The sequence below is a fragment of the Lethenteron reissneri genome, chromosome 18 (genome assembly GCF_015708825.2).
Source record: "Lethenteron reissneri isolate LAM-NWPU_2019-01 chromosome 18, ASM1570882v1, whole genome shotgun sequence".
Lineage (NCBI taxonomy): Eukaryota > Metazoa > Chordata > Hyperoartia > Petromyzontiformes > Petromyzontidae > Lethenteron > Lethenteron reissneri.
The window spans coordinates 14,514,837-14,540,784 of record NC_083796.1 but is presented as its reverse complement, the minus strand read 5'-3'; the positions used below and the strand labels follow the sequence as shown (position 1 = coordinate 14,540,784).

The following is a 25,948-nucleotide window of genomic DNA, read 5'->3' as shown; positions in this document are numbered from 1 at the left end:
CGTGAAATCCACAGCAAGAAAATTTGAAAAAAGTGGCGTTTTTTTCTTAACATTAAGAAAAAAAACACCACTTTTTTATTGTGTAAAGTATAATTATTCATATAAATAAATTAACCTTAATCGGTTTGTGTTTTTTATCAGCCCACGTCTACTTTTGTTGAGACGGAAGGATAGATATAGCCTTCGTCAGGGAGGGAGGTTCAATGTGCCATTGTTGTACACATTCGGAATGCACAGTGGACACTCTAGCAGTCTAGCTGGTGCTGAAGAAGTCGGTGCCACGGCCTCAAGCGGGCTGGGTCACGTGCTGCGGTGCGTCTCGAATGACCCGGTCCATCACTCGGTGACCCACGGCTCCATGATTTTACTTAAAATCTGTAAAATCAGCTGTCGGAACTTTGTGAGTTACATTTGATATCGTATGTCACTGGTCACGTTGGAATGTTTTTTCCCAGCTGACTATCAGCTGACTTACTGTCACAAGGATGCTGCTTTACAAAGGCTGCTGTTGTTTATGCTCCGACACATAAAGCCCGCCCAGTCTTCTTTTAAGCCGTGCGTATTGAAGAGTGCCAGACATCAGGTTACGCAAGACAGTGTCAAATGCATCAATATGTAAGACAATATATTTTAACGTACATTTATGGCATATAGATAATTTAACTTTAATTGGCCATGTACCCACCACACTGCTAAAACAGTGTATTGGAATCTGGTATGGCGTATTGGTTGGGAAGTTGATATCCAATTACTGTACAATCAAAATTCTCATAATTTCAGCCCTCTATTATTCGATCACGTCCGTCATGGGTTTTTTTATTGACCATACTTCACCACAATGGTCAGTGTGGCTTGGAAAAGTGGGGGCCCAGAACCGGTTTAGATATAACTCACCATTGACATTAGCCATGGGTTCATAGCGCAGTGCACTAACTGCGCCACCACTCTTCAAAATACCAAAATGCAATGCCCGCGAATTTAGTTGCCAACAACTGCGAATTTAAATACCAGTGTCGTGAGTTCCAGGAGACTTGCGGCGTGACTTGGAGGCAACACTTTTATCTATAACAACTTAACACAGCACCCCGCTCTCCGGGCTAGCGTGCCATATCACTCGGGGTAACTAGAGCCCTCTCTGGCTCGGGGTGCCCGGGGGAGGCTAGGCTGACCCGACCCAGCCAAGGTGCGGGTCCTGACCACTGGTCCACGCTCAGCCCCGGCCCTTACAAGGCCGTCCGGTCCCAGCGTCCCAGCCGAGCTGGTCTTCGTAGCACTGCCTCGAGCCGACCTGAGAGCCGCCTTTTATACCTGTCACGGGGACTCTCCACCCCCGGTACCGCCCCCTTTCTGGAATCTTCCAGAGGATCCTGGAAAGGCCCCCCAGCCCCTCACCTGGGTAGGGGAGGGGAAGCCAGCCTCTCGATGGCCCGGCTCTCTCTCTCTCTATCCCCTTGTACAGGCCGGCACCCCCTACAGACCTCTGGCCGTAACTGCAGGTAAGTGGACGCTACACCGGCATTGCTATTAAAACTGATATTTTACATTTTTATTACCAGAGAATGGATCTCAAACGCTAATACCCGTCCACTTGGCAATATTCATCAGAACCTTGATAGATGCCAGGAAATATAATATATATGGATTGTTCCGTTTTGTGAACTGCTACAAATCCATCTTAAGGAGTTTTAGAAAAGAAAATAGTTTTTCCGTGTTTAAATGCAATAGGTATAAAGGAAAGCAAAACACTCAGGGACCTACAAATTAAAGTAGCTAACAAAGATAACTACGAAGGATAGAATTGAGGAAAATAATCAAATGAGTCCTTCGCTCAGTCGTACAATGGGCAGACATCTGGGTCATCTCGCGTCTGAGGCAAAGGGAGCAGCAGGTGACTGATAAGCAAAACGGTGATAAACAAAACGGTGATAAACAAAACGGTGATAAACAAAACGGTGATAAACAAATCGGTGGTAAAACGGTGATAAACAGACATCAACGGATCTGAACATGAGTGAACTATGGTATGAAATCAACATTGACCCAAGGGTGGGGAAGAAAGCCCCATGCTGCCTGATTCCACAAACAATTTGCAATTAAAGTATAAAACACAATTATTATGCAAATTAAATGTGTTTGTGTGGGCGTGCGATTTGGGAATACTGGCAAATTATATACTAAGGCCATTTATAATTTTGCGGCGCTTTCCTTCATCGAGACACATTGACTTGGCAAAAGAGTGTTTCGTAGCATTTGGAGTGAATAGCTTTAAATGCTTGCCAAAATAGTTTGCGATGTGTGGAATATTTATTTGGGTAAGCCAAAGGCCCAAAGAGACCACAGCAAATTACGGGAACTGTGTTGGCAGTAGTGCGCAAGGACACATCAGGAAACACTCAAAAACATGAATCTTTAACACAGCAAATATGCAGTACTGTAGGCTCATGTTTCAGGCAAAGGCTCTTCGTAAGCACAGAGGGCAGAGAGCATCGCTGACTTACAATTGGAGATCACACTTTACAACTGGTGCTTGAGAAAACTAAAACATTTCTCAAAGTTGATACGTGAACAGTTTTGACTTGACGTGGTAACCGTTTTTCATTATCAGACAGTGTAGATAATCTTTGAAAAATCACATTTTCAATGTAAAGTTACATTCTTTATTGGGGTTTTAGAAATGTCAATACTTATCCACACTTGTCTGTGTGGTTTGGTGAAGGTGGGGGAGCATCGGCACTGGAGCATAGAAGTACAGCACAACAATGGCTCTCTCTCCACTGCCCTCTGCTGCCCAACGCATAGCCCGAAAGCGCATGACAGACTGCCCATGGTTGCAGCTTTTAAGCACTATCCAGGCCCAACCTTTTTTCGTTTCCGAGATGTGACTAGATCGGACGCAATCTTTGGTGACAGGTCCCAGGAGAGAAAGTTGTATATCTGCAGTTATTGGTGGAAAAACAGAAAAGGCCTGAGAATGGCACTGCTCCGTCTTCTTTGTTCTTTCGGTAAAGTCACGTAGAAGGGAAATAATACAAATGAAACATAATAAAATACAAATGTTTATTTTTATTATTTTATTATTTCCCTTCTACGTGACTTTACCGAAAGAACCAAGAAGATGAATCCCTGCAGTCACGAAAGCTTTTAATCAAAATTTAATGGCACTGCTGTGACAGGTGGGCGCGAGGTCAAATACCAGAGTCACGATACACGCAGTTTAAAGATTCATAAACAAGTTTGAGTGTCAGATGTATAGCCTTAATATACACTTGAAAAAAAACCCTAAATAAATAAATGCCCTCATTGTTGTATAAATGTTAAATCCGATTTCTGGAAGCAATTATGCTCGGTTATAGTTATTAAATATTCAGAATGTATTTTCTTGGAAACATATTTGCGGTACTGCACTGGGATGTTTTAAGACGAATATATTAACCTTATTGGGGAGAATATAATGGGTCTCTTCTTGTGGGACCCGCACCCACTGTGTTATCATGTGATAAGTATAAACAGTACATCACGTGATAATTACAAACAGATCAAATGGCAGCACATGGCGCTTTTGGCAGCACATTTTATTCGTGGTAATAAGATTAAGCTTGAAAGTATAATGCAACGTGAACTTTCATTTTAGCAATGCCCAGAAGCAACTTTTAATACAGAACGTGGAGTGTTTAGTTATACTCTGCAATGAAATGCACAAAAAACATCCACATTTATTTAGACTAAAATCAGTGTATGAATACATTTAGACTGTTGAAGGGCTGTTTAAAACTCGGTAGACTCCCTCTGGAACTCTAGCGGGGCAGCGCGTCCCACAGGGCGAAAACCCCGGAGCCGGCCCAGGACACGCTGCTGCTGGCGGGACGAAGTCGCTCGGCTGGCCTGGGAACGTCCGGGACTTCCCCAGGAAAGGGAGGTCTGGAGCGCCACAACTCAACACGCTGCGAGCGTCACCAGGACAAGCGGGCTGAGAAGTGAACCAACGAACGAGCCTCTGGACGTTAAAGATCCACATTTGTCACATTTGATAATTCCCTGCAATATGCTTCAATTGGGGATTAACATGGTGATCATCGCCCTCAATTGGCAGACTAATGCTCAAGGTCACAGATCAGACGATGGTATTCCGGTCTCTTTGAGTTCTAGCCTGGAAAAAACAACAACTTGAATACAGTATTTTGAAGAGATTTGCTCTCTATCCATTGGTTATCATACATTTATCAGGTACTGTATTTTAAACTCCACTCAATGTTCCGTAAAAGTTAATAAGTGTCATATTTCAGTCCTCAAATTAGTGATGAGCAGCGAGATTTCAATTAATCATGGAAAGGGATTTACCATAATATTCATTTACAATATCTACTCACAAATACAGAAGAATCCCAAGTAATATATTTCAACTTGTCCACAATAAGCGTAGAGGTCACACACTGGATTTCGTCTGGCATGAAAAGTGGATGAGATTAAGGAATTCCCAAAACTGACAATGTGTCTGTCAATTAGCAGATAAGGGCAAGTCTCCCAACAACTTAAAAAAGTAATTATTGCTTTTCTGCAAACACATGGATGAAATGCTGATTGTCTGCAGTGCCATTAGTGTGTTTCAATTAAATGACGATACATGCTGGGACTCCCAAAACATTTCTGTGCTGCATTTATACAGTATTACTGTAGCACAGGGAAGCTGCCATGGTGCGATGTTATAACACTGGGCTTGCAATCCAGAGATTTCGCGACGTTCGCAGTTGAAACTCTACATATGCCCAACATTCCTGCTGCCTGTAGAGACAAAGGCTCCTTTTTAAGCCACAAAGATGACGGTCGCCTGATGTTTCTCGTTGTAATTACTGGCGAAACGTTGCACTCGAATTGTAAATGTTGTGGATTTACTCTCTAACACACCGGCATGCTGCACTAGTAACTAATTGGCATGTTTTCTTTACGTGACAAACATTACTAATTGGCTGTGTCGGGTGGCGGCGGATTTAACGACACATTTATATTTACACGATCTAACCCAACAAAAATTCTTACGGACAAATGCTCCTCGATCTCACACAGATTTGTGGAGACTTCCACACCCTCTGGGCTGAGGTGGACACGAGATGGCAGCACTGCAAGTTAATTGATACAAATCTGTGTGGAACGTTCAACGTTATTGCCTTGTATATGTCCATGTGCTCTGGGTTACCCCGATTTCTTTCCACATCCAACTAAAAAAAGGAATTGGCAAACGACTAATGGATGAAGGGCATTATGAAATACAAATCACAACTGCTGTGTCGCATGCTGCAGAAGGAGCTAAAACTGTGATGCCCTGCAGCTAGGACATGGCTCTGTCCATCAGGGTGATTTGCAGATCAAGCTCATAATATCAAAACATCTTAACATTCCGCTGAGCCAGCAGAGGTTCAAAAAAGTAAAGCTTCACGTATCCACGATTGTGTAAACTCCTGACGTGTAGTACTCTAAATCAGTGGTCCCCAACCCCCGGGCCGCGGACCGGTACCGGCCCGTGGCCTGTTAGGAACCGGTCCGCACAGCAGCAGCAGCAGGAGGTGAAGGCGGTGAGTCCGTGTGTGTACACACTCTACACACCGCATCGTGGTGGGCGGTGAGTCCGTGTGTGTACACACTCTACACACCACATCGTGGTGGGCGGTGAGTCCGCGCGTGGAACCCGCCCGCATTGTTGTATTATTCACCACTTCCGTCCGCGCCTCTCTCCCGCACTGCGCACTTGCCTCAGTGTCACAGTGTTGGTAAGCCCACGAGTTCTAACCCCTAGTAGCCACAATGAGTAGAAAACAAACGTCGCTGGAGAGCTTCTTTGACAAGGGGGAGAGACCCAATGATGACCCCCTCCCCCCCCCGGGCCGTGAAAAAATGGTCTTCCACGAAACCGGTCCCTGGTGCCAAAAAGGTTGGGGACCGCTGCTCTAAATCGATCCGCAAAACATCCTGTTATCGGCACGACCAATTCTTCCTTTTTGTGTTTTTTTATCAGTATAAGAAGGGTTATCCAACTGTAATCACAGAAGGCGCTAATTTCACTATATTATCCACGATTATTCAACGATGACAGGAATTATTGCATATAATAGGATGCGATCTCCTCTTAACCACGAATATTCCCCCCACTTCAAGGTGGATGAAAGAAGTTAATATTCATGAGCAAATATAGTCAAATTACTCACGTTAACGTGGAGCAACTCACTCTTCTCATTCAGTTGCGTATTCATTGATTCTATCTGCGTGACCAGCGTGCGCCACTCGCTATATGACACGTGGGTCAGGAACTCGGAGATTCACGGAATATTTACAGGAGAGCAACAACGGAGACGTGTGCCAAGAAGCATCGAGAGATGTTGGCGTGCAATTGACATTGAGAGACAGACAGAGGAGCATGGATTCGACGAGAGAATAAAAAGCAGGCTAATGAAAACATGCAAACTCTGAAGACAAGTGGGCTCAGGCAGGGCAAGGTGGACAATCCAGCAGTAGATTGCCCATGGCTGATGACGACTACCATTCCTCTCACACGTACTTCATTGCGTCATTCATAGACCTCGAAAACATAGAAAAATTGCACAACTACGTGACTTTACCGAAAGAACCAAAGAGTATGCAAACTATACTTTTGGAAAGGACCGATTTAAAAAACAAAAAAAACCCGACAAGACCGTTGCGTTCGTTTATTTTTAAAAAGCAGCGGTTTAGTGGCGTGTAATAAAATATGACTCTGAAGGCGACAGAAGCAACACTCGGCAATGTTTGCGCGTCTCTTTCGATTCCATTCCTTGCGCGCGGATCCCGTGGAGTTCACGACGCGCCCCTGATCTGCGCTGTCATTCGTCTTCTGGTCGTCGTCCCCCCCCCCCCCCATCGTGGTGGTTGTGGTATGGGGGGGGTGTCAATATTTCAGCCGCACTTGACACCCACCCACCACCACCACGCCTTGTGACGCTGCGCCCCCCAGCAGGCGACCGGGGCCCCGAGGGGTCCGGGTGAGGCTGCCCGCACAGCGAGCTCCAAACTCCGGCAAGAGAGAGAGCGAGGCGAGCTGAGACGACCCCTGCACACATGAGACACACACCGATCCTGCAACTGCGGGAAAGCTACGGGACCCTGGGCAGCAAGTACGTAGACTCGTAGAGCAAGTGTGAGAATAGAAAGCGAGGAGTTTGTAGTCGTCTAGATTCAAATGTGATCACTGGAAAGTGATTCTTAGCAAATCTGGGACATTGGATACTGTGTGTTCACTGTTTCAAAAACATTCGAAGAGTGTAAATCAGTCTGGTGGAGATTCCAGCACAATTGCGTCTTGTACAATTCGCAAATTGGGAGCCCACCCCGTCATGTTTACATTGAGTTGTTGTGGAGGTTGTTGACTAATTTCTATATGCATTTGAGTGGCACAATCAACTAAATACTGTACACGGTGGTCCAGATGTCTTGTGACCCCCATTTCATTCTCTAAATCTTAATGTTTTTATTAAACTAAGGTTTATTTAAAACACAAATGAATATGCAAAGGAAACAAATGTTAGGGAACAATTAATTGGGGATGGGGGTGTCACAAGACATCTGGACCGTCCTGCACTTTAAAATGGAAGACATTTAAAAAGAGACGTGGACCAAATATTGCGCCATTCAATTAAGCCGAGGTAAGGCGGGCGGGTCATGCAGCGAGGCAGGACCACAGGAATGCCAGCTGCCAGGAGGGACAGGTAAGACCGGTCCACGCCACCCAGGCGTGGCTTGCACAAAAGCCCTGCCTGGCGGCTGGCGACGGGGAGTGTCGTGGCCGTGAGTCACACACACACACCAAGGCTTGGCTCACGGACATTTCTCACTCCAGCCATTCGCACGCTCCTTAAGCCATAACCAAGCTTTGCTGCACAGCGTAAGTCACTTTGAGGCGTTTACACAATGTTCTGTATTGCGTAGAGCGTACTTGAATTGAAGACTGTGCATTGTATTAATTGGTGGTCGAAGTGCTGTGTTTAGTATAAACGAGTGTGTGGATATGGTCAAAATTATGGGTTAAAACGCATTCAACCAGTACGTTGCAGCCTGATGTATTATCTAGGATTTTGCAAAGTGTGTGTCATTGTTAGCAAGGCAATTGTGTCGCGGTGACTTTTTTTTTATTTGTATTTTTTCCTCCCAGCTACGAAAGTCATGATGGGGCCTTAAGCTTCTAGTGAGAGTTGTAACGTGCATGACCGTGCTGCGTAAACTATTGTCTTGAACTGGCTGGAGAGTGGCGCTGTAACAGAGCTTCTGAACTCAACATTGTAAAGTTGTGAAGTTGACAAAGCGATTGGGGCCGACCTCCGGCACTCAGCCAGATAAGATGCGTGTGGTATCACTTCGCGTGACTCCAACAGTGGGGTCATCCTATGGCAAAACTAACCTCGTCATAGGAATGTAGAATTTCCACCACTGACACGTGAGTCGTCGTCCTAATTGATTAGCACAACCCAGCAGCGAGACGCTCACGGGTTTTTTTGTCGAGTTAACGTCTACCTTGGTAGCGCCTGTACGACATTGCATCGCCATCCAGTCTGTGCGCACCCCATACACGTGTGATCGTGTGTGTGTGTGTGCTCTTTAAAGCCACGTACACGCCTCGAGCGGGCAGAGGCTTGCCGCTTACTCAGCCACGTCGCGCAGGTCGGATGTGCGTTGAATGGTTTCGCCATAAACATGGCTGGCAGTGACAGGCCAGTGATATAAAAGGTGTTTTTCTTTTTTGTAACCTCGAAAATACAGTGCTGCAATATAACTTTAGCAAACATGCGCATGTTCTGGTGTAGTGCCGCACAGGTCACGGTGAGTGTGCTCCCCGTACTCACGACACGTACTGTGTGCGCAATGCTGAGCCATTTAACTTGTATATTTTTGGTTCAATTCACAACCGTGTTATTTACAACGTTTAAGTCGACTCGTGCCTTAAAGAAGGGGAAAACTCGCTTGCAAATTCAATGCGTCGTGTTTTTACCTTTGCCTGTACTATATTTTTTTACGAAGTTAGGCACTTTGTGAAGGGTAGTTAATTACCCCACAAATAGTGTGAACGCACTTTCTTGAAAAGCTATGCCTAACTCTAGTATGAAGACTTAATTATAGCATCACAACTTGACTCGGAAATAAAAAAAAACATTGTCACCACAATATTGCGTGACGTGGCTTATGCGCTGTGCGAAACGTTTGTGGCTGAGTAATGAACATAATACCGGAGCCATGGGATCAGTGTGGATTATTACCAGCTTCTATCTCGTACTGTGACGAGGTACTGGACGACTGAGCAGTGAACAAACTGTTGTTCTGTGGCATCACCAATGGAAGACGCACTTTAGACCGTGTTCCTCTCGGTGTGAGGTGTGTGTCACGCCCAAATCATCCTGTAAAATAAAGTATTATTTACATGTGTGTGTCTACTTACATGCACGACCACACGTCTTTACACCGTTGATTTGCAGGTGGTCTACTTTGGTAATTAACTTTTAGCATGGACATGTTTTAATTTCTGTCTTTAACAACGAGTTTAATGTCAGATTTAAATATGAGATGCCAGTATTATTGACGAAAAAAAGTCAACATTGAAGGAATGAACCATTGATTGTCACTGAGATGCAAGGTTTATTTACATTTGTAGATCAGGTAATATTTTCTTTACAAGTGCGGTACTGTACGTTATGTCCGTACTGTACAGTATTTACATTCTGATTAGTTTGTTTTAAAATAGCATTTGAATCCAAGTACAGTACTGTACTGTTTGCAACATCGTGATTTTTTTAATGAGGGTGTGGGAATTTTTTAAAAATGAACAACTCGTCTTTTTTATCTTTCCATAATTACAATACATTTCTACTTTTGTTGAAAAAGCGATTAAATGTTCAGCAGTGGTGACGGAAGTCGTTTCTCCAATGTTGGTGCCAGGGTTGCCCGAATTTATTTCCCATCGGGCACCACTTGAGATGCAAATGAAGTGCCGTGCCACAATGAGAGGTGGGAGAGTTGGGAGAGGTCAGCCATGGTAAACATGCAACGTTGGGCGAAGCATTGACATGTGGTTGGACCAACGTTGGCTCAACGTTCAATGTTTGCTGGAGCAGTACTTAATGTGACCCGATGGGATCGCTTTAATTAACTTTCACCGGGCGGTGTTCATAACTTTATTGGCCAAGAATCAATTCCATTTACGGTCAACTCTGTACAACAACCAAGGCAGTGGCTTGCCTATTCAGCAGCAATAGAAAATGTCGCGAAACGGCTTAATTTTTTTTTAAGAAAACGAAAGTGTATTTTAGGCCCAATGGATTGTCACCGTGTGAACTCTATTCAATTTTTATGGTTGAGGAAAAATGGTTGTTGATCAGATGGAGAATTGATTGTAAATTTTGTAGGAAAATTATTTCAGTGGAATACACAAGGTGTACACGGAATGCAAACGTAACCATGATATGCATAGCTAACACTTAGTGCAATGCTGTACGTTAATCCTGAAAGCGGAGTTTAAATTCTTCAAAATGTTGTTTTGTATGACGAGAAAAGCTCACAATGGGACGCGTGGTTTGGCAATCCACTCGGTGGCTTCCTGAGATGCCAGGTGGAGAGAGGGAGAGAGAGGTGGAGCCCCTCACACACCGCCAGGTCCCAGTGGGCTGGCTGCTGTTGCGATGTCTTCCACGGTCTGGGACTCATGGCCACAGTCGCACTTGGGGTCACAATCCCTCAGGGGCCGTCCATAGATGACGTCACGCACCTGGGGGGGGGAGGGGGGTCAGACATTTGTGACGATGTGTGACGAGGGGGGGAGGGGGGTTTGAGAAATGTGACGTCACATGAAAATGCGCAACTTTAAATATAAACAACGTTCTACTTAATTCAATAGGCTTGTTCTAGCAACACTAATTTTTATAAATTTTCATTATTAACTATTTGAAAATTTAAATTTACTAAGGTCACCTTTTATTTATTCCATGAGTGGAGTTTCTGGAAACAGGTGAGCAACCGTCCTTTGCTGTTGCTGGAGAGTTCCGATGAGTATTCTTCCTGCCAGCAGACGCAGGTGGCTGGCTGATTGGCATCCCAGGTGAGGTGAGTGTCAGAAGCCAGCGCCCAGTCTTCGACTTGTTAGCCCGCTCGGGCTGCTTTTTGGTCGCCCCCTGTGTCGTGGTCGTTGTTGAAATTGCCGATGCAGCTGGTTGGGTGGTTAGTGGTTGGGAGAACGGTAGTTGGCCATGACTCTTGTCGGAGGCGAGCAGACGTTCACGACGGTCAGCTTGCCTACTCTAATTGTGATCGAAAATGGTAAGCTGTCTTAAGCTCTCTTTTGTCAGTGTTTCTTTAGCTTGGGTAGTTAGGTTAGCCTGGACATATGTGGCCATACTGAGTTTCTTATGGTATTGGCAGGCTACCTTGTGACATCCATGGATCTTCATACAGCACGGGTTGGATTCAGGTAGGTGTGTTTCTTGGAGGGCAAGAACATCGATCTTCAGCATTCAAAGTTCTCTTGAGAAGACCGCGCGTTTCGCTCTGGATGAGCTCTCGTTGTTGGAGTGCTTGAGCCTTGATTCGTTGGTCCTCGACCGGTCCATTGGTTGACATGTTTGAGCTTTCAGGCTTTTCAGATGATGACGCGAGACAACATTTGTATTTATATCCTTCGACACATTTGTGAATACAAATCACAAACTGAGGTTACCAAGCACTAATCGCATCATTTGGAGTCCCGCATTCATACTGTCGTCTGAATCCTGACTATTGTACATCGTATTGTTAAAAAAATAATTGACTCTCAGCTCCAATCTACAGAGCGACATTTAAGAGGCAACACGTCGCCCACTTGTGAGATGAATCACGTCTAATGTCACGAAATTATTTCTCCTTCTCCTCCTCCTCCCCCCAGCATTGCCGGAGCAGCCTGAGTCCTGCCCCTGCCGTTAGCCATGTCCGACCTGGAGTATGACTACCTCATCAAGCTGCTGGTGCTGGGCGACTCGGGTGTGGGTAAGAGCAGCTTGCTCTGCCAGTACACCGAGGGGCGCTTCCACGACAAGTACGTCACCACCGTGGGCATCGACTTCCGTGAGAAACGCGTGGTGAGCTTGTTGGCCAGGCCTGGGGCACTACCCCTTCTTAACGCTTTCAACATTCCCACGGCGCACGTGTACGGAACCGGAAGAAAAACTAAAATCAACTAATTTTATCGGTGCCCGAGGCTCCTGCCAGGCCAAGCCGGAGGACGTGTGTGGCACAGTTTGGCGCCAGCTATCGTAGAGTGTGGCGATTCTTCGCGGCGATTACGACGTTTGAAAAAAAACACGGCACAACGCCTTTCTCTCTAAATGAAATTTAACGCCTGAGCCGCATGCACGTTCCGAGATTTAGCGGTGAAAGGGACCCACGCCTTGCAACTTGCAGACGTCTCGGAACGGGAAAGGGTCAAGTGTGTTGCCCTTTGAAGACCAAATGAACCATACTAATATGACTGTTCTTGTCAGATCTCAGAAGCCAAGCACGTTTGAGCTTGGACGGTGTTTGGATGGGCAGCCACCGTGCCCATATAGGTTGTTTATAGGGGGCTGCGCTGTGGCGGTTAGCAAAGGGCAGTGAAGACAAGCCAATTGTTGTGCTGTACTTATAAACTCCCCCGCCCTCACCAGCCCAGAGTGGCCGGCGTGGTGGAGTCTGTCGTGCGATTCCCACAGCACGGCAGGGCCCCCGTTGTTGACCAGTTGATTTGACAAGAGCTGTCCATGTTGTCGCAGTGTATGACCACAATCCTGTCGTGAGTCAAGCCGCGTAGATGTGGCTTTACATAGATAGATGTGGCTTCACATAGACGTGGCTTCACATAGATGTGGCTTTGATCCAAGTCTGTTTACAACAATCCCACGTTATGATTGCCGTGGGCTGCAGTTGAATTGAGCACTATTCATAGCACCCATGACATACATTCTTCACCGACTATCGGTAAAAATATAACAGCAAAAGACCATTGCCCATGTTTTTAGTCAAGCTCAGAGTAAACGGTATTCCCGTGTAAAAGAATGTGCTTTTTCCGCGACAGAAACACGAATTAAATGAGTTTACGCAATGCACATGTGACCAGAAATAGTGGATGTGAAAGTAATGGGTTTTATTCTCCTTAATGCTTACAGTTGTATTTCTACTGCTACTTAAACGACCTAAAGTTAGATGAAGCAGTTTGTGTTTTTGAGTGCCCTGGTTTCTTGCTACCTGTGGGGTTTCAGCAATGGATTCTGTTGGGAAACCCGTTCCCCTGGAATCGCGTGTCACGTTTTATGATGTTTGTGTTTCGTGTTGAGCACGGTGTTTTTCAACGTTGTCTTAATACAGTACACGCCACTCCTGTCAACTGTGGGGGGGGGGGGATTGTGGGCCTTTGTGTATGCGGTGTGGTCAACTCGAGATGACACTGCTGGAGGAGGGATGAACGAAGAGGTGAGGGTAAGATTCGGGGGTCGAGGAGGGATGAAGAGGTGAGGATAAGATTTAGGGTAGAGGTGGTCGGTGAGAAGATGACAAGGTGGTGGCAGGTTCTGGCACATGTTTTCTGATTTCATAATAAACATAAGCCCAGCACAATGGGTGCAATTAAATGAACAGGTGTGTTTTCGAATATGCGGTTTGCTTAATTTATGGCAAGCGATATTTTCTGTATACATAACAGTATTCTCTATGTCACTGCAGATACGGTAAATGGTTATAAACGTTTAAAATAGTTTGACGATTGTTTTTTAAACATTAACGTACAATTCAATTGAGGAGATTGTACAGTTTAATTCTACGTTCTCTGCTGAGAAACTACGGTGAGGGTATTGATATTTTGAAGTCGTAAACGGATAACATTTATGGAAAGTTATTAACTTACTGCGTTGCTGTATTGATCATGATGACATTGAGGGAGTTGACTCCTGCACAATACGCAACAAAGAACATTTTGGTCTATGGTTGTGTGAGTGTCATTGCAATATGGTAATGTGTGTACCATGGAGCTGTCATGGGTAATTGATTGTATGTTAAACTTCTTTCATTGCGGGGGAAGGACAATACACTAAACACAAAAAGCAGTTCATGAAATTGATAGTCGACTACAAATTAGATAGGTTGGGGCCCTTTTAAAAATAGCCACCCCAACATCCTGCACCAGATGTCAAGAAACTCCCGACAAGCCACTTGCATTCCTTATTCGATTTGTCCATTAATTGGACCGCTAATTCGTAATGTTTTTTTAAATAAATAGTCAGTGATGATGGCTCGAGTTTACAACAAAGCAATGGCATGTAATGAAAGTGACGAAGGGATACACACCGTTGATAGGAATGGTAAGCCATCCGAAGCTTCAAGCGATGCAGAGCGTGTGTGAAGTGGGAGGTGGCTTGGTGGATATGGAAAATCACAGGTAGAGGAGTTTTTGTTGTGTTAAATCCATGTTTCATGGATAATAAGATAATATATCTACACAACTTCTATTATCCAAAAAAAACATTAAATAATAGGAAGATCTTCCGGCGGCAAATTCGTCCCAATACCAGCGTGAAGGTGGTGGTTGTGGTCTTGGTGGTTGTTGTTGTGTGGGGAGCGATAGTGTAGCGGTTAGCGCGCTGCGCTATGAACCTAGCGACCCGGGTTCGATTCCCGCTCACGGCCAACACCAGTGACGATTATCTGAACCGGTCCTGGGCCTCCCCTAGGTCGACTCAGCCTTAAATGAGTACCTGGTGTGGTGTGTAAACATCGCCACTGGGGAGACAAAGGCGGTCGGGCGTGGTGCTGGCCACCCACCCCTCGTGTACCGTTCCAGCCTTCATAGGTGCTCGCTAACAGCACTTGCCCCTACAGTCTGTTAAGGCTATATGGGGGATCTTTGTTTATCTTTTTTGTTGTGGTTGTGGTCTTGGTTGTTGTGGTCTTGGTGGTTGTGGTTATTGTGGAGTTTGTCTTGGCTGGCCCGGCGGGTCAGTGTCAGTAGTGATGACAATGAGGACACACACATGGCGATGTTTCACTGTGGGTTGCAGTCGCCCAGATGTAGTTGCTGTATTATCCGTGCAAAATCACGGATAACTGGAGTAACGTGAACATTGTCATCGCATGTATTCCAATGGCCATCGAGTTTGACCCAACCAGACTGAACCTGCAAGTGGTTTCCCACAAGTATTATCAATCATCCTGTTGTCTGTAAGAAAGTGCAGATAAGTGCAGTAGCCCCAAAGTGGCACGACAATAAATCTACAATCCACATTCATCCGTGCTTTCTCAGCATAACGGGAATAACACGGCCAGACAAAAGGATGTACCCAGAATTCGCCCCCTTATCAGCACAGATAAGATAAGTTATATTGTGTCTCAACGCTGTATAATGATGGTGCCTTACATTAGTTTACAATTGTTATTATTGAAGGATTACCTTAAATGTTTGGTATGGTAAAATCTATTTTTTTTCTTCAAATGTTTATGTAAAATTGTATTTAAAATAAAAATAACTAATTTCTCCCAAAGTATCGTTTATAAATCACATAAAAATTATGTTTTGCTACGCAAAGGGTTCCCGAACTACTGTACTTATTCACAACCTGAATCCCCCATGTTTTGCTTGTACAGCAATGTTTGCCTTGGTTCATGTTCTTTGTGTTTTACAAAAATGCTCTTCTGCTTTGCATGTTACAGTGAAGTGAGCAAGAATTGTTCAAAAATAGCATTTATATTGTGACTGTCAATGGCATTTCTAGGCAGCAGTCGGACTATACTGCACCAACCCTCCATTGTCTCTAAAAGAATCCAAAACTAAATCCTGCAATAAACATTTAACAGTTAATCACTGTTAGATACAAGATGAGGGTGACCAAATCACCTGGAATCAGCCCATTCTCCATCTCATCTGAGCCGATGAAGCGGGCATGTGCCTGGGTAGTGCTGGCATTGGTGGTGACCACACCATGGCCAGGGATCGGCAACCAACATGGCATGAAGTGCCACTTCTTTTTCAAATTCGGTATATATATTGGAAAAACCTCCCTCGGTGGTGAAGAAGGTCACGAAGCAGTCGTCCGAAGAGAGCCGCAATGCACCTTCGGAGCCGCAGGTTGCTGACCCCTGACCCCATGACAGGCCGGCTGTTATTGGGCTGTGGTGCTACGCGGTGGGTGATTGAAGGCAGTGCAGAAAAAAAAACAAGTTGCTACTCTGTACTTTCATGCTTTCATGTCTGGGCTCCTCTCGCATCCACCAACGCGCACTTATCAGCGAAGCGAGGTCCAGGTATGGTCAAGTAAGCCCCACTTCCCATGCCGTGTGGGGAGGCCCCTCATCCAGCAGTGGATTGACAAACTGCCCAGTAAGTAAGCGTGTGCAAGGGGGGGGGGGTGTGTTGGGACGCGTCGGGGTTCGGGGAGGTCTCGGGAGATTATGCCCCAAATTAATTCGATAAAGGGGATGGGGCACACAGCAGCCCGGGAAGGGGGAGGAGGCAGGGCACGATTGGCTCAGGACTGGAGGAGAGAGATCTTGTGGGAGAGGAGGGGGAGAAGTCGGAGGAACGTGGTTGGAATCGTTGGACCAACTTGGCCACGACGTCTCGTGTTTAGTCGGCGGTTTACGAGGCGGTTGTGCTTGCATATGGTTGCATGTGGTTTCGTGCAACTTCGTTTTGCTTGACATTAAATTGGAACTCACACGATCAACAATAGCCCAGGAGACATACCCCCCTCCCCACTTTCGAACAACACACAGCCTATGAAATGTTTAAGATAATTGTCGGTTATGAGAAAATGATAATTGTAGATTAATTCGTTCGTACTTGAGACGGTTTCAAGCAGCTAAGTTACCATGGTAACCATTGTTAATGCGTACATGACTTTCATTTGTCCTCTAATGCACGCGGTCCGCTTTGTATCTCAATGTATTACCATCATGCATATGTAATGAACGTGGATACCGATTACCCAGTGGTGGCCATTCAGATACCCCTTGTCACCCCTAGGTGGCGCTGTCTCATTATACATATATTGATTCTTGTTTGTGCACTTTTTTGTTCAATATTGCTCGTTAGTGACCGTGTTTCTGATACAAATGTCATCGTGGGTAGTGTGCACTGATTAGATCTTCTGTCGGCATATTGGTGCCTTACATTTTACGACAGTTCGTTTTCCAAAAGATATTCACTGCATCCCCAGTGCATTTATTCAACAAAATGTAAATGTACTGTTTGTATTCGTGTCCTCTTCGTAAGTAGGATAAAAACAATTGTTTTTAGAAGAAAGTATACTTTTATTTGTCCACTTGAGATTTCCAGATCGAGATTGAAAACTAATTTCTTTACAACTGCTTCTGGTGTTGAGTTTGTCCCCCCCCCGCACCTCCGATTAGCACGGTTGGATACGTACGGTGCGAAAAGAAGTTCAACACACGTCCGTACGTACGAATGACGTAGATCGTGTCCTGTGTGCGCTCCAGACGTACACGAGTGAAGGGGCCGAGGGCACCGCCAAGCAGACGAAGCGCGTCCACCTCCAGCTGTGGGACACGGCAGGACAAGAGAGGTACTGGTAGAGAGAAACAACAACAATACAATTATCGATCCGCGAATACGATTCTACGCCCCGAGATCCTTTCTGCATGACGTGCCTGTGATATTATTTCCATGTACTGTAGTAGCTTGCGGAAAGAGAGTCCATTCGTGCAATGTGCTCCTTGCAGATTCCGGAGCTTGACTACGGCATTTTTCCGTGATGCCATGGGCTTCCTGGTCATCTTCGATTTGACCAGTGAGCAGACGTTCCTCAACGTTCGTAACTGGCTGAGTGAGTAAAACAAAACCCATGTTTCCTCATCTTTCGCTTGCACAAGCCCGTTTGTACGTCTTCCGATGAACACATCTGCCGAATATTTGTTTCCCCCATCTTCAATGATTATTATTTGAGGAAGCGTGTTGGGTGTCATGAACCCAGGCCGCAGGGACACCTTATAAGTAGTACTGAAAAAGCGATAGATGAGTTGGCTGCGGCAGTTGTTTACAAGGCATCTGATATGTGTCTGTCTCACTACCCTGCTTATAGGTGCACTAGCACCTAGCCAGGCTAGGCGTGTGAGGCTAGTGCACCTAGCCTGGCACAAGCAGCCGTCGTGATGCCACCACTTAGTGGTGAAGGGTGGTTGTTCTTGTTATTGTTGGTGGTACCCCTTCAATAACAACGAGGCAAGCCCCTGTAGCAAACCATGTGGCTCATTTTCCCACCACCGATTAAAAAAAAATACACGGGAATGAGCAATCCTGTGTTAGGATGCTCCTTGCTGAGCTCATTATAGGCACATTCATTAAGCAAGAGCTCTTTGGTGCAAGCAGTGCGTCACATCCGCTCTGATCAATTCACCAGGCCACACTCAGTGCAGTATTTGTCTACGGATTAACTGTCATTTTATGTCGACGTTCACTATTTGTATTGTTCTGCTCGTATATTCAGGAAAGCCTCAGAGTTTCCAGACTTTTCCAGGAGGGGGTGATGTGGCTGTTGTGTGATCCAATCGAGTAATTGGAAAGTATATTTTCAGCATTGGGTGTTTTTTTATACCAGTTACATTTCGTTTTTAATGTAATGTCTTTTCATCTTGTGTAAATTAATTTACTTCTATGGTGTAGTCAAGCATTTCCCCATGTCTAATACAGTTTTCTCTTAATGTTTCATCCTATTTATGGAAGAGTTGACATATGACCTCTTCACATATCCCCTCTATACCTCAGTCTCCAGAGAGTCGGATATGCGATGTTGTACCGTTTCTATTTTAAAGGTAAACGGCTGGATACAAATAAGTGTATGGACAAAAAATGAAAATTGTATAATCATAATGATAAACACAGACGTTTACCCGAAATCTATGTAGTGATTACATCGATGTAACACTTGAGACCAGCCCATATACCGTGCTTTGCTATTCAACAGATAGCAGAGCTTTTCGTGGCTGGAGCGAGTGCACCAATAACATGAACCATGTCCTTGAACCCACAGACCAGCTGCAGATGCACGCGTACTGTGAGAGCCCGGACATTGTGCTGTGCGGGAACAAGAGTGATCTTTCGGAGCACAACATTACGCAAAAGCAAGCCAAAGAATTTGCCGAAAAGCACGGGTAAGGCTATGCCTGTGGTCATGTACTGCACTGGTAATACTCAAGGGGCCATCCGTGCACTATTTAACCTCTGCCACCGATGCACTTGCAGTATGGCGTGTGACTCCACAATTGGAAGGTTGCGAGTTTAAATTGCAGCCTATCGTCCCACCAGGGTCGATCAATAAACGACGCCACATTTTGTGGGAAATCAGCGATGGTTGTCCTTTGGATAGATTCGGTCACAGCCAGCAACAATGTGGAATGTGAGCCACTGGTCCAAGGCCGTATAACATGTACCATTGCCACCATAACCTGATCACGTGCCACTGTAATATCAGCACCACAAAATAATGTACAACGGTATTTCCTTACAATGATGATTGGCTACACTTGGTATTTGTGCACTTCTTATAGTGCAAGGGTATTGTGAAGGCTACACACGGGTATTGTCTGACAGTAGAGGGCGATGTTGTTTTGATTTTTTTTTTTACCAAATTCATTTTTAAGGAAATATCTAATTTCGACCACGACTCTCATGCACATGACCTCTTATTTGTTTTATAACGTCACTGGATCTTTGACGGCCATTTTAAAGCAGACTGTGCATATTTCTTGGTTAATGCACCCGCAGGATTAACCAGGCCACTGACCTCCAACCACAAAGTTCTGCAACAAACGGCAAACGCGCCACTGCCCGGCTGTAGCTCTTCATTTAGCGTACTATGCAGTCCAACCCTTTAACGTCCATATCTTTTCTCAATCTACTGCTGGATAAGGGCCTCTCCTTGTTGGCCTGGTCTTGGGGATGATTTGGCCAGAATTCACCATGGTGGTCAGTGCAGCTTGGTGAGGCTGCTCACAGAAACAGCCTATGTATACGCATTTAACCATCTAAGCACTGTTCAGGCTTAACGCTGTCCACCTGCTGAGATATGACGAGATTGGATGGAGTACATCACTACAGTATTTGTATTACTGAATAATTTTCATCAAAGCTGTCCGATTTAGAGTAGGATGTCGTGTAACCCTGCAACAACAATAGTACATATTTCGTATCACGTGCTGACCCAGGTCAACATTGCAAAACAAACATTGGTAAAATGTAATAATTTTAAACACAATGATCCATAATAGGTTTTTTTGGGTTGGGTAATGATCTGGCCCCATTTCTGTCACAGCACCCTCCACCACTCGACAGAGCCAAACAATTTAAATTGTCACACGCGCACACGTTGAACATTACAAACTTTAGTCTTTCAGCCATTTGATAAGTTTCAACATTTTTCGCAACAAAATTCGGCCATCTGATGATATGCAGCGTTTCGCTTGAGGCTACACAAAGCATCGTCAGCAAAATCCAATGAGGCCGCCAATGTAATCCGGGGGAGTCCGAATGCCTGCGGAGTATTTATCTGGAAATAACACGAACGGTTCGTGTCTCCAACCGCAGCATGCCCTACTTTGAGACGAGCGCAAGGACGGGAAACAACGTGGTGCCTGCTGTGGAGACACTTCTGGGCCTCATCATGAAACGAATGGAGCGCTGTATTGACAAGTCTTGGATTCCTCAAGGCGTGCTGAACAAGAAAGACAAGCTCCACGAGGTGGACGAGGCGGACAGCGAAAAGAAGTGTGGGACGTGTTGAGGAGCTGCTGCTGCTGCTGCTGCCCAGCTCTGCACCCTCCACCGCACCCGCACCATGGGTCTGCTCTTTACACAATTACCACTGCATCATTAAAAGTATTCTATTGGCATCAACCGATCAATCTGCTGCGGCTCAAAATAAATAAATCAAAACATTCCGAAATTTAAACAATTTTAGTGATTAATAATAAATAACTAGGAATTCTGAAGGATTACTGTAGTATAGTAAGTTGGTAAACATTTACTAGAATTGCCATTTTTGGGCTGTGTGCGAAGGGACTTTTTGTGGTCCGACTGGTTAGAGCAAAGTATAAATGCTTACAATCAATGGAAACATCAACTAAGATCGAATGTCTTGAAGCATCAACTAAAATATAATGTCATTTTACACTGTTTACATTGTCATTTTTGTGATGTCACTTAAATAAGTCACTTTAAACAAAGAAGCACAACTAATTGATTTCATAACAAGTGGGAAATGGGATTGCCATGACAAGCATCCTGCTATAACGGTGTGATTCATTGCAGTTTTTCCACTCATTGCAGACGCGATGGATGAAATGGCCTTATTGAGTGTTCTCACAAGCCTGGAATGAGTGTGTGCCTTAATTTCGGGGAAGGAAAGCATACGCTTGAGGTGTACATTTTCATCGCAAGAGAAAATCAAACTATTATAGTGAAATAATGAAATTAGATTTCCCAAACAGAGAGCGCCTCTGATTGGTGCACAGTTGGCTACGTACGGTGCGAGAGAAGTTACACACATAGTACAAAGCAAGTGCAATGAACAGTCATGCTTTCCCATCGTTTGAAGAGGATGAATAGATCTTATGAAAGTAATTCCAGGATTAGATTTGTGGTTTCTTCAAGGGCTCTACATTGAATGTCACGCTGTGCTTCAATAGCAATGTTTGAGACAAGTGGCTGCATTTGTTTAATCTGGGATATATTGCCCCGTGATACAACGATATCGTTCTTGAGGATTATGGAGTTCATGGATGATCTTCAGTCATGCTTTGTACATATATTGGCAAAGTATTATTAGTTTACTTTGCAGTATATAGGTGTATAATTGTAGGATTGCACAACAATGATACTGGATAAAGGAGACAGATTAAATTACAATGACAACTATTCAGGTATTGTAAATGTACTGATCAGTCCTGGATACACCAAGCAAGCATTATCGTGCTGGTAAATCTGGTAGCAATATGAAATATGAATACGTCAAATTAGCTTGGTAAGATGTGCCGTATGTTTTAAATGCAATAGTTAAATAAACCGCTTGCTGAATGGGAAACAACTATTTGATGGCAGTCTTTAAAAAAGAGTTTTAAATGTATGTCTTGAATAAATTCCACTTGACCAACAACCAGATTCCCAATTAAAATAATTTATTCTGTGATTCTCTTTTAAAATGTTGTACACATTCGTTATTCAAGTACCGTATAGACTGGATCTTAAACGTTATCAAATAGCTGATGCAGCTTTACCATGGTTTACAGCTTAATATAATTTTAATGTGCAACCATGAGCTTGCAGTGAGGTTAACTTGATCCTTAAGAGTGCCACAGTCTGATTATTATTCCATGTAACGTAGAGAAATAAGCTTAAATTAGTTGATATCTATCGGGTAATATCAATTCTAACGGCTATGCTAAATGTCGTGTTATTGAAGCCCCACTGGATAGGGCTGTAAACGCCATACGCACAATTTGTAGTAATATTGTGGCAGGGCTACACCATACCAGTGATCCATAATACAAGTAAATTTCCATACACCTTTACTTTCACACATTGAAATAGGCCATTCCGTTAGCGGTTGGCAAAAATGTTTTAAAATGCGCTTAAATCGAGGTGCACGATGCAGGACCCTCGATGGGCTTAAGGAAGCATCGAGCATGGTGACAAGGGGGGGGGGGGATCTGTTGTACACACTTGTGGGGATGTCAGATCTGCAGAAAATAAATCTAAGTGGCAGGGCACTGCCCAGTTTGAGGTTACTATTGATAGGGAACAGCTGAACACGTGAATTTGTGCCAGCAGTAAGAGCATCCATCTCTAATAGATGCAATATCATTGTACTGTTGACATGTTTCTGTGCTGCTGTGAAATTATACAAACGCCACTTTCACCTCCTTTAAAGGCTGATTGCTATTATAAACGAATTGCTACGCACATGTCAAAAGGAGGCATGTGAGGGTATTGTGGTGGTTTTCCATGATGTATTGTTGAGTGGCTCGTGTTACATCTTTGTACGTGATATTTTATTTTGTAACGACCAAAATACAGTACATTATTTTTCAGTTGTTGGGGATTTTCATTGCATATTGGCTTTTGTAAACATTTAAATCCATATTGTTGGCAAGAAACCTTGCTGTAAATGTGGGTGCCGCTTGTAAATTGACACCATGGGGCCGAGGTTAATTTGTTGATGGAAATCTAATTTCTGCCAATATTTGGTGGAACATTTGTCAAATCGTCACCAGAGTGTGCTAATTTGACTTTGTGGCAACAATTGGTGGAAAATGGTTCTAAACAAACATGATTAAGGTCCTATTTTCAAATGGGCACAATTTTTTTTGTCGACGCTTGTTTGGGGTTTAAATATACAGCTCAACTCGTTTGTACTTCTGTACCTATAAAAATAAATGTAAAAGCTGCTACAATATGCTTTATAAAACATTTAAATGCCTTGAATGTAGTTCGTGTATTTTTGTAACCACAAAAACAACACAATTACTATCTTATACACACCGTTATGTAATACACAGCACTTAGAAAAGCTACATTATGGTCATATCGGGTCAGCTAAATGACTTTGCTTACAGAAGTGCTGTCCAGCACCTCCGCCGAGCATGGTTTAGCTATGTCGGGTGCGAAATAATGTCAACGTACTTACAGGCCAAACAGCCGAAACGCTCCCTTAACTCGAGCATCATCCACACTGATTAGAATTAAAAAGCGATAATTGCCGGTTGATTGAAGCCCCCTGAATGGCAATCAGGAAATCCAGAAGCATTCCACTCTCTCCACCCTCCATGTTTCTCGTGTCTCCTGGTATATTTTCTCTCTCGTGTTCTCAACATCGTTCCTGACGTTGTTATTAATTTCTCCCATCACGTGTGCGTTTCTATCGTGCTGTGTTCATCTTGCAAGTCATAAAATATATACAACACGTGTCATGTAAACATAGCATATGTTCAATGTAAGTTTTTTTTTTACATACAGTACATGATAAAAATGCATGCACTATGGCAATGAACAATACAATGTACACAGGGCGTTATTGCCATGCTGGTATTGGAGCAGAGTTGAGTGTCTTCGTGAACTTCACGTTGTGCAACATCTCTGCGTCTGTAGGGATTTTTTTATTGCATGGATCTGTCAGTGGTCAGTAGGGCTTTTGAGTAGTAGTGTGTTCCAGTTAAAAATCGCCATATTTACGTGTATGTTTGCACAATCATATTTCTCGGTTGGCATTGTGACATTAACATTCTGCGTAATAAATGCGTTCAAATACATTTGAGTGGCCACGTGTGAACCGTTTAACAAAGATTCCATTTTATGGAATCCGTTACAGTATCTATTATCAGAACAGCGTGTAATATTGGTAAGCCCGCACACAATAAAAAGCCTTTCCCCATCTTGCCGACTTGGAAGAACGTAACGGTAAAATTCAAACGACGATATACCAACTTCAACAATTTATCTTAAGTAAAAAAGGGGCCATTCATTGGCAATTTGAGCGAGTACGTTCGTTTTTTTAAATCCTTTATATTAAGTTCACTTGCTTGCTTACGACCGTGCAAATCTTTCAGTCGTTTTTTAACCCACTTCCCGTGATCCAATCGAACTGACATTTTGCACACAGACTCGTTGTGCGTGACAATTTATTTTCGTGAATTTTTTCCCCAAAATTTTACACTTTTTAGGAAAAAATAAATTATATTTAATTACCAATTGCTTAATGGTAGCAGGCAATCTGACCCATAGGTGGCAGCCATCTCAAGCCAGAGGACGAGAGGACTCTAGCCGCCACGCATATAAAGGATTTTTCGTGAAAAACTTTGTTTTTACGGGTTAATTTTTAAACACGAGAATAGGACGTATACATGTGATGCTTTATACCACTAGGGGCGTTGTGTCTTGCCACTAGAGGGCGCTGCATTGTAATTGCATTGCCAAACATCGCCACCCACACCGCTCTACCGACGCGTGTTCGCCATGAGAGCCGCGGTTTCACACAAAACGGAACTCGGCGCCGAGACGCCACGAACCGCGCGGAGCCGCGGCCACTTCCCGCTACTGGGTGCGACATTCTGCCGGAAAATGTTCTGCTGGAAAAATTTCGCAGAGATTTTGCACAAAAGTATCGCTTACAGCTCAAATATAAAATGCAATAACAGCACAGGGCTTCCCCAGTCGATACGCGTTTTGTTCATTGCAAAAAAATGGTTTATATATAAATAGCATCTATTTTTTTAAAGCTTTAAACCTGAAAGATATAATTAACATTTAAATGTCCTGATTGCAATTATAAAAGACATCATTTTGACTAGCTGCTGTATATTACAGAGGCGTTTGATGAGATGAAAATTGATGGATATGCAATTACAAACCATGGCCTGAATAACAAATACTGAGAATATATCAAAACCATATCCAAACAGAACGCAGGTAAACCTACACTTTTCTCGCACCGTGCAAAGTAACATCATGAAAACGCCCATAAAATTATAAAACAGAACAACGGAACGTTTGCTGCACAAATATGTTCCCCACCCCCCCATATTTACGTGATAGGCACATTTGCAACAACGACAATACGGAGACTACAGAGATAAATCATCCGCGAAGGCGAGCACAAGAATGTAGTCCACAAAGTAGCCGGAGCCACATCAGCTGTTTTATTGTAGTAAATTGTGCAACATGCAATGTGTCAAACATGCGTAAGTGAATCGTGGACAACACAACGAGCCAGCTAAACACAACGACGTTTATGCCGCCGTGACAATCTGGGACGACGACTGCGCATTCATTGTTATCTGGGCCCCGTGACGCACCACACGCACCACACACGCGACCACCGCTTGCTGTGTTATGCAACGTTGTGTGTGCTTCATAGAAAGATTTTGGCAAGCCTGCTCTCAA

The 25,948-nt window shown here is 44.1% G+C and overlaps 1 protein-coding gene across 4 annotated transcripts; it reads left to right on the top strand.

Moving 5' to 3' along the window:
- The first annotated feature begins 7,762 nt into the window (after positions 1-7,762).
- Positions 7,763-24,363, top strand: LOC133343902 (ras-related protein Rab-27A-like). 4 transcript variants are annotated; one of them, XM_061553892.1, is made up of 7 exons: positions 7,854-7,906; positions 10,997-11,109; positions 11,924-12,116; positions 17,497-17,582; positions 17,740-17,843; positions 19,047-19,167; positions 20,600-24,361. In XM_061553892.1, exons 3-7 carry the CDS (start codon positions 11,964-11,966, stop codon positions 20,793-20,795), a joined length of 660 nt encoding a protein of 219 aa, XP_061409876.1. In that variant the 5' UTR covers positions 7,854-7,906; positions 10,997-11,109; positions 11,924-11,963; the 3' UTR covers positions 20,796-24,361. The 4 variants fall into 4 exon arrangements, with proteins under 4 accessions (XP_061409875.1, XP_061409876.1, XP_061409877.1 ...); XM_061553893.1 differs by lacking the exon at positions 7,854-7,906 and adding an exon at positions 7,933-9,387 and having other exon boundaries at positions 11,002-11,109; XM_061553891.1 differs by lacking the exon at positions 10,997-11,109 and having other exon boundaries at positions 7,763-7,906.
- Positions 24,364-25,948: the final 1,585 nt, after the last annotated feature.